Genomic DNA, 9670 nt, shown 5'->3' with positions numbered 1-9670 from the left:
ATTTTACAGTAATCAATTTAGACTCCGTTTTGATAGATTTAAAAAGGGAAAATTGTGACTGTATCGGTATTAGAAAAATGGCGAGAAAAGAACCTTAGAACGGTACGTAAGAGTGAAGAATATATTATTCGATTTAAATTCAAGATAAACTATCTCTAATTTTGCTAAGTGATATGTATTAAGTATCTACATTGTAATTTAAACAAAACTAAAACAGGCACGCTATGTATAACAGGGATTTTATTGAAAGAACAAATACTTTATTGCTACGAGAAGACTATTTATCGTGGATGACGAAAGAAAGTGGGGGAACTTTATCTTTATTCCGGCTCGGTTTCTAAGTATTCACAGATTTGTTGATCCCTCGAAAGTTCTGTTTTCATTGCAGGCAACTGCTAATTATGACGAGGAAAAAAAACGAGCGCTTCCTAGACAGACAAAATGCATTTTAAAACAAAACTAATGTATTTTTAAAACAATTCGTGTTGTAACTTGGCCAGCCTTTCGTAAGCTTATTTAAGATTTAAAAAAAAAGGATTTTCATTAAGATGAAAGTATTGCTTCAAAAGATTTCTATAAGTACTTGCTTTTACCTTTATGTGAACTCTATTGCACATTCCGACTTTGCGACTCTTCAATTCAATTTAGTCGTCGTGAGTGGCGGCTCAATATTATCAGTTTTCAAAAGCAATAGATCCTTAGTTACCACTTCAACTGAAGTAGTCGGTACTTTTCACTCGACGCCTCGTAAATTCTAAATGAAATTATCGCCAAAAACTCCCAACCAGCGAAAACTAGAATCTCCCGTCAAAATCAGTTTGTCAAATATAATCACGTGAAAAATATTTCCCCCGTTTTCTTTCTGCTTTGAAATCAAAATCGTGTGATTTCATACCTCTCTCCCTCTTCCCCTTGCATGAAAAATTCTTTCCCTAAGACTGGAAAGGTTTTTTTTCTGGAATCACACATTACATAGACAGACACCATCTGCCGTTCACTCGCCACATATTTAACGAGTTGTGGGTCTCATGTTGCGATTAGATTTTGGCTAATCATCCTATCTGGCACCTGGCCCTTGATCTAGGGCTTTCATCGGGATGTATGTGTATTACATGCTCGCATTACACGCGAAAACCTCTATGCGGGGAAATGGGATCCCAAAGAATGCTGGGTCATAACAAGACCGTGGTTCCGTATAAGTGCTGTATGACGAAAACCTTTACAAACACAAAATAAAACGCTAATCAAAAAGTTGGTTAATTAGATAAGAATATGCTCTCCAGAATAACCTAACTACCAACCTAATTTTATCTGATTTCTTTGAAAAACTACAAATATTATATTTAAAGTTTTAATTAAATGAAGGCAATCGCCTTCTTTATCCCAATTTTATTGGAAACCATTTGCACAGAGGTAAGGTTTACCTTGGCAAGGAAACTTCAGTCTTTTTTTTTTTTTCAATCATGGCGGAGTCAATGTATGCTTTTTCCTGATTTCGATAAGTGTCTCCATGCTTGAGACGAGTTGCGAATTGCCATTAAGATGCCCCCCTCCCCCCTCAAAACACCGAGTGGGGAGAAAAGGCAACAGCAACGCGAACGACGGCGGAAGAAAATAGAAAATTCAAAATTCAAAGAACCAGACATGAAATGTAACTTGTCTGATATATTTCAGCCGTTTTCCTTTATGTTTGAAATGAGGTTCTAGGCTTGTCTATACTTTTTTGGTACAGTGGAACCTGGATTTTGCGATACTGGATTTTACGATAACTTCGACTTTACGATGGCGTCCCTTTCTCCCGGCGGAAATACAGTGAAATGTATAAGAAATTACCTCGATCTAAGGATATTGGATACAACGATATTCTCGATTTTGAACTCGATACAACGATATTACTGATTCTGTTTATAAACAAAGAGAGAAAAACTCAAGACACCACCACACAAGACCATTAAAGTTAATCGATTTCTTGACTTGACAGATCTTGTTAAATACAAATTACAACCATACAGAGAGTAAGCGACAGTCTTTCACAGAGTACAGTTACAATATAATTATTTTGTGAAAGTTGATAACTAACCCGATCTCGCTTTATATCGTAAAATCAAAGACCTCTTAGCAACGATACCTCGATTTTACCCAACATTTTCTTTATCCCGAGACACATCGTAAAACCCAGGTTCCACTGTACTACAAAAACGAGTGAAATTTTTTTAAACTAGTTTAGGATAGGCAATTCCAACTATAAGTTTGCGCTCGCATAACCATAGAAACCTACCTCAACTACCAGAATGCAGCGCGCGCTTTTTTTTTACATTATTTCCCTATAAGCCAACATGTGCTGTGCTAGTAATTACCCTATGATTTCTGATGCTTGAAGACCAGAGGTATTCTGTACTAATTACTGTTATCGCAAATGAACCAGCAAACAGGTTACATTAAACGAAACGCGCGCTGCATGCTGGTAGAGTTGAGGTAGGTTTCCATGGTGAGTGCGCGCGCATGCTTACAGCTGAGATGGTTAATTGAGCATGAAAGTTTTTTCGCGGGGTCACACTTCTTGTCGTCGCCGTCGTAGTTGCTTAAATTCCTTAGTGGCACACACCTTTAATACAACCCTCAAATTCCAAGTTAGGAAAACTTCCTCTTATTTTCCTTTTTGTCTCTCGTCTTCATGGTTTATCCTCCAAACCCTTCAAACTCCTTGAATATCCCTGCTATGTCGAGCATCTGCTTCTGGGTGGAGCGCATAAGAGGCGAACGGGTGGGCCCACCATAGAGGCCCATCATGTCCATGGAGGCCTTCAAACCGGCAACCCCATAGGTCTTGGTCACCTTAAATCAACCATAGGAAAGAAATAAGCTGACTGGGATAGTCAGAGCTGAAATAGAGCAGTTAGCACAATTTATAATCGGAGTTGTCTTCTACGCAGTTGTTCTGATTCTGACAGGCTACATTAGGCATCAGTCAAGGGGACATTTTTGAGATCATGGTATGAAAATTGGCGATAAATATAGAAAAAAATCGGGAGAAAAGAAGCTTATGAAGAAAAAACATGATTTCTAGCATTGAATTACCAAGGCAAATAAAACTACAGACAGGAAAAACCTTTTCTATAATCGGGAAAATATGCTGTACTGTTTCACTGTTACTTTGAAAAATGGGCGAAGGAATAAAGAGTTCAGAAAGAGGAGGGGAATCTGAAGGGAAAAAACATTGAAAAACGACATAGAAGGGAGTTTCAGGTGCTGTAAGGTTACAGTAAAACCAGTTATTTTTTTCTTGCCTAGAAACAATACAGGAACATGAATGCATGAAAAATGCTTCTTCAACATTCAGCTCCAATCTAGTCTTCCTCATAGCCGTCCTAGAAGCGAAGTACTTTATTCTTTATTTTCGCACGTCTTAATTTTCGCGAACATTTTCACAGCACATTTCAAGAGTCTTTAATTTTGCGATCGCGGAGAAAAATTGTATTTGTGGGGGATTTGATTTGGCGAATTTTAAGTTCAAGTGACTTAATTTTTTTCGTTTTTACAAAAAAAATTGACAACTGACCAATATATTGAAGCAAAAGCAACACGTTGTCCCTTTTTAAAAGTCTGTCTCAGTAATGGAAATGTGATCTTGCTCCTGAGCCAATATTGATAGTTTCATTACATGTCCTTACTAGGATATCTAAATAGAAATTTCGGCTCCGAACTTTCAATCTCTGTCATCAATTTTTATATATACATTAAATCTCGCGAGATTAAAGTTCGCGGATTTTTTTTCACGGGTCTTTAAGTTCGCGATTTTTTTTAAATCGCGAATTAAAGTACGCACGGAAATAAAGCAGAATAAGGTAGTATGAAGAGTAAAAAAGTGGGTTAGCCTGGACTGCGCCCATAGGGAGAATTTGTGTTTGTTTTCCTTGGAGTCAGGCGAGCTTCCTGGAAAAGTATTGTAGTAGACTTACAGCAGTGTTTGGTAGAATAAGCTTGTGCTGCAGCAACCTTGCTTCGTCCAGCTTGCCTTCCTGGTAAAGCTGGTGCAACTGACACACCTCACTGCCAAGAACGTTGGCTAATGCACACACCCCCCCAACAGCTCCTATAATAGACACAGTGTCATAATTACCATCATTAAAATAGAGAAGGGAAGAAAAAGTGGTGAAAAGAAACATATCTTATGCTTCTACAATATATAGCATGTATATAGCACTTAAGTATAAGCCATGTTCTAAACACTTCACATTTAAAATCCAATTAAATATGTATAAAGAATCTTGGTACTGAGGTACCGAGTCTCTAGCAGGCTCACATACGTTCAACAAGTCAAACTCAGGGCTAAGAAACAGAAATATATATCCATGTCTCGACTAGGAATGGAACCTGTTTCAATAGAGGTGAGAGGACCCATATGCTGACGCGCTAACACACTGAGCCACCCCGGCTACCAACAAAAACACATAATTCTATACAAACTATTAAAATAAGTAAAACTTGGATAACTTCTGTTCTTTTTACTTTTATCATTTTAGGAGTAATTTTGTAGCCCAACAATACGAAATCTAGAAGTCAAACGCTTCTGAGCAGCCTTTTCATTTCATTCTAAAAGACATAAATTAAATAGATTATGGAGCTTTTAATTTGTTACCTAGCACATATGATGCAAGCAAAAAACTGGCAGATCCGGCAAGGACTTGGAAGTTGTTTCCAGAGGTTTTGTGAACCATATAACCTATCTTTGATATCTACAATGAAAATTGTTAGCAATAACTTACTGAATGAGCTTTACTAGACTACCAAAGCTTGATGATGATATGAGAAAAATACATACGTCTCCACCACTGTCCTTGACGCCAATAATGTTAGGGTGGGAAGAAAGGTTAATGACACACTCAACGGGGAGATCTATACCGGTGTTGGCAGGAACACTGTACAGTATGATAGGAATAGGGGAGCTATCAGCAACCTAGAACACAGAAAGAAAGCTATTATTTAGCACTTCGAAAGAGAAAGAAGGTGGTACAGAATAAATCTACTGAGTTAATGATTAAGCTGATGCTCCTGTACAGATTAATTGCGGTCAGAAACAGGACCTCCACCCTTATCACCCCTATTCAATAGGGTTCGGCGATATTGGAAAAATGTGCGATATGCGATATGCACTTTGATTTTGCGATATTGTGCGATATTGAACGTTTTTTTTGTAAGCCTCATAGTGATTGGCTGTTCAAGTCACATGACACCCCAACAGCCAACATGGCGGCCCAGGAGAAGTTAAATGCAATTTTCGGCAAGGAAAGTGCCACCAAACTAAGTAAAATTGCCATAACAACTCTAGATTATGATGGCGGAATTGTGTGGACATTCTGTGGACAATTTTGAGGTATATTTGATTGAAATTAGTGGCGTAAAACCAGAGAAAAGAGCCAAAAGTCAGCAATTTGATGCATTGTATAGCCTATCAATTAATTTATTTATATCGCAAGGTACTGCGCAAAATTTGATATCGCGATTTCGGTATAAATTCGATATATCGCCGAACCTTACTATTCAAGAATACAAGGGAATCATAGTTCTCAATTCAAAAAGACAGGTTTTTACCCCCCCTGGGAAAATGCGAAGTCGACTTGACCCAGGATTTAACCTGGTGCTGACATGAGAAGTAAAGCTCATATCACTGAACTATTGTAGCTCTCATCTCCACCAAAGTTGTGTGGACGTTGCCTCCCCTACGCTAGGGTGTATTAATCATTATATCCTTAATATATTGACCACCTACAATACCTGTGTAAAATGGTTTTCCAGGGCTGCAGCGTTCATGCTTCCTTTGTAAAAACATGGTGTGACGACCAGGGCTGCGTCAGCCCCTGCAGATGCCATCCTGCTAGTCATCTCGATAGTGTCTCTAGTGGCTGTTTCAAAAACACACATGACACAAATCATATAGATTATATGGTACTGTCTTAGGGTGTAATATATTAACCGATAATACAAAACAAAACACATGCATAAAAAAAACACAACAAATGGCTCATGAATCCACCACTACACTATCATAAACCAGGGCTTTCATTAACTTTCCCAGTAGGCGGTGCAGATTGATAAGTAGGGGATGGAAGTTATTTATCTTTTTTAGTTCAAATAAAACTTAAGTCAACTTTAAAAAAAAAGTAGCCAGCGCTTGGCAGAAAATAGCTGGTGCTTCCGCCGGCCGCTGGGGCCTAATGAAACCCCTGATGAACCATCCAATCTCTATGAGTGTTGATAAGTTAGCAAACCTCTAGAGCTAACCCCAACAACCCCCTATTGGACTGTCCCCATGATAAGAAGGTTTAGAGGATGCATGCACTCTCAGGGAAGGGGGGGGGGGAGCCATCCCCCTACTCTCCTACCCTACTGAATAATCCATCTTTTAGTTTTAATTAAATCTAAAGTGGAATCATAAACATTTGGCAAACAAGTAATATACCTTCACATCCAGATCCAGCAATAATCAGTTTATCTTTTGGAGCCAATTGCCGAACCTTTGACAATAGCATAATCTTCTCATCAGGTCTCATGAAGGCATACTCTCCATTTGAACCCTGCACAACATAACCTGCCCAACAGAATGGTATGAGTACTTATGCACACTCAATATTGCATGGCTAACATAACCTGCCCAACAGAATGGTATGAGTACTTATGCACACTCTATATTGCATGGCTAACATAACCTGCCCAACAAAACGATATGTGCACACTCAATATTGCATGGCCAACATAACCTGCCCAACAGAATGGTGTGAGGACTTATGCACTCGATATTGTTTGGCTAAAATAATTAAAACATTAAGACTTTTATAACATGTAAGAAAATGCTGAGGCTTAGATAGCATAAACATTTTTCTTTTATAGTCCTGATGCATTCTAAAATGCAGAATCAAATGGTGCTCATAGTAACAACCGTATTATTGCTATTGATCATTAGTATAATTCTAATTATAATTCATTGGGAATTATATTCTTACACTTAAGTTTAAGAACATCTTTAAGAACATATTCAGCCTTAAAATGTCCCAAAAATAAGAACAGCCCAGCCTGAACCGACGTTCTTATAAAAAAATAGTGTATACCATCTTAAGCAAATAGGTATTAAGATGGTAAAATTACTGTAAAAAAACTCAAAATAAGGGGGAGGTATCTTTTTTCCATCTGTTTCTTCGAAATTCAGCTAAAAATATAGCAAGGGGTCAATACCCGGCGTAATTAATCGATAAAACCGATAATCGATGAAAATCGATATCAATCGATGCCAATCAATCGATTAATATTGGAAATCGATGGTTAATCGATGATCTGCAAATTTGTGACCTTTCATCGATTAGTAATCGATGATGGCACCATGATCTATTAATATCGATTTTAATCAATTTTATTCAATTTTCATTAAATATGATCTGAATGATCATAAAAGAACATAAAAGAGTACAAATGTATCATTTATTTAGTGTACGTTCATTGTTAAAGGCCCTTAATGATACCTTTTTGAAACGGGCAGCAAAAGAGTTATAAGCCTCTCTGATTATACAGATTAAAATAGCAGAGATTAGCTGTAAAGAAACATGTTGCCGGTCCTTTTCCAGGCTTTGCTGGCCCACCCCCTTTCCCTTTGATGGAACCTTGTGGATCCTTGAATAAAAGACCGAATGCCATATATATTGTTGGAGTAAACGCGTAATTCAAGCCGAGCTTGCGTGGCAAGATGAGTGAAGAGAGCGGCCTGCTATGATCTCTGTCGACAAAACAAGCAAAACATTAAAGAGCATTGAACAAATCATAGCTCCACTAATGACTATCAACAATCGCAATGACAGTCATTCAGTAAACGTATTTTTTTATATTTGTTGGCCCCGGAGAATGTTATGAAATAATATCGAAGCCAGGGTAGTCAATCGATGACAGCAGATGATAATCAATGAAATCGACGAAATTAAGAAATATCTTCATGTGACCAATATCAATCGATATTAATCGGCTGATTTCATCGATTAATACCGATTGGCAAACCGACGATCGATTTTCATCGATTAATTACGCCGGGGTCAATAAAGCTTATTAAACTGCCAATATTCCCCCAAAGGCTTCTTGTGTACTCACCTAATTTTCGCGCATCCTTATTTTCGCGACACTTAATTTTCGCGAATCTTTTAAAATCGCGAAATTCGCGACATTTAACTTAAGTGACGCGAAAATTAAGGTACTCGAACACAGACGCCAGATCCAATATCGCAAGTTATTTCAACACTATTGAGATACCACTACAAAATACAAGACGTACCTCTAAAAGAATGCTTATTCCACTTGGCAAAGTTCTCTTCTAGTTTTTCCACACTGATGTTTTCATCTTTACCAAAAGGTGTTACAATCGGCGGGTAAATACCAGACAGGTCCATAACTCCGCTTTTGCCGCCATTACTCGTGAACGAAGCCATTTGTACACGAGCTCCCACAAGGCATGAAGGCCTAATGCCTCTACGATTGCAAGCAATCAAGCTAGCAAACTGCCTGGTATGACTGTGTAGAAAATGACGTTGGTTTTGCACGTGAAATAAACAGTTTGTACGGAAAATACGTACCGCCATATTTGAAATCAATATCTTATGATACACTTCAGTATGCGTACTTAAAGTAGTTACCGGTGTCTAATGGGTAAAACCGCTGATGTAACCACAGGGCGCCCGTGATAATCGAAAATGTAAATGGTACAGATTTCTCACACTGGAAAATTTCCGGGAAATGTAGAATTGCTTGAGAGGTAGTCCACTTTCACCGGGGATACCAGAAATTACGGGAAATCGTGTACCATTTGCAGTTTTCCATAGAATATTTGACCGAGGTCCCCCATCGGCCACTATTCCTCAAGGACACCAGTAGAAAGTCGCGTACAAAAGCAAATGGTAGCATAGTCACCCCGAAAAAATTCTGAAATATAGTTTTCTTACCATTATGGCATTCCGGAAAAACTGGGAACTCATCCGGGAATTTTCCGATTAAATGGTAAACAACCAGGATTTGCCGGATATGACGAGCTTAGCTACTCATGCTGTTCAATAAACGATGCTCACTGTACGCCTGGCAGTAAAACGCTGATGTCATGAGCGGGGTGAGTGGAACGCCACGAGCATTGGCAACATAAATGTTTTATTTTTTTTTTCTTCAATTTTTTATTTTAATTTTCAAGGAATAAATGACTCAAAAATAATAAAAATGCATGTAAGATTCTCCGGTTGGCTTCCCTCTTTTCTCTAACTGCAAGTAAATCATGGCACACGGATGGAGCCAATGACGGATCTCCTGCGCTTTACGCAATTTTAACCTTATTTGAATTTTCCAAATTTTCTTAAAAAAACAACAACTAGAAGTATCTGGTGATTTGTAGCTGCCCACATTAGGTGCGGGACCCACGCATCGGCCTTAGACAGATTTTCTTTTTTTTTTTCTTATTTTAAAAAGATCACCCCAACTCTCATACACAGGAAGCTAAAGGAATTTCGATAACCAGAGCATCGTGCTTACTCGAGTTGACTCGAATACTTTTCTTAGTGCTTCTATATATTTAAACCCTCAAAGAACTCAAATTTTTCAGTTGCTCTTTAACTTTTCTACCCTCGATAACTCAAACTCCATTTAACTCAAA

At 38.1% G+C, this 9670-nt stretch overlaps 1 protein-coding gene across 1 annotated transcript; it reads right to left on the bottom strand.

Moving 5' to 3' along the window:
• Positions 1-223: 223 nt before the first annotated feature.
• On the bottom strand, positions 224-8796 carry LOC5520994 (4-hydroxy-2-oxoglutarate aldolase, mitochondrial). The gene is made up of 7 exons (XM_001640753.3): positions 8312-8796; positions 6461-6589; positions 5776-5903; positions 4823-4957; positions 4640-4736; positions 3960-4093; positions 224-2835 (listed from the first exon to the last, which is right to left on the bottom strand). Exons 1-7 carry the CDS (start codon positions 8613-8615, stop codon positions 2680-2682), a joined length of 1083 nt encoding a protein of 360 aa, XP_001640803.2. The 5' UTR covers positions 8616-8796; the 3' UTR covers positions 224-2679.
• Positions 8797-9670: the final 874 nt, after the last annotated feature.

This window comes from Nematostella vectensis, chromosome 6, assembly GCF_932526225.1.
Source record: "Nematostella vectensis chromosome 6, jaNemVect1.1, whole genome shotgun sequence".
Classification (NCBI taxonomy): Eukaryota; Metazoa; Cnidaria; class Anthozoa; order Actiniaria; family Edwardsiidae; genus Nematostella; species Nematostella vectensis.
The sequence above is the reverse complement of the archived record's forward strand: the minus strand, read 5'-3'. Positions and strand labels throughout refer to the sequence as shown.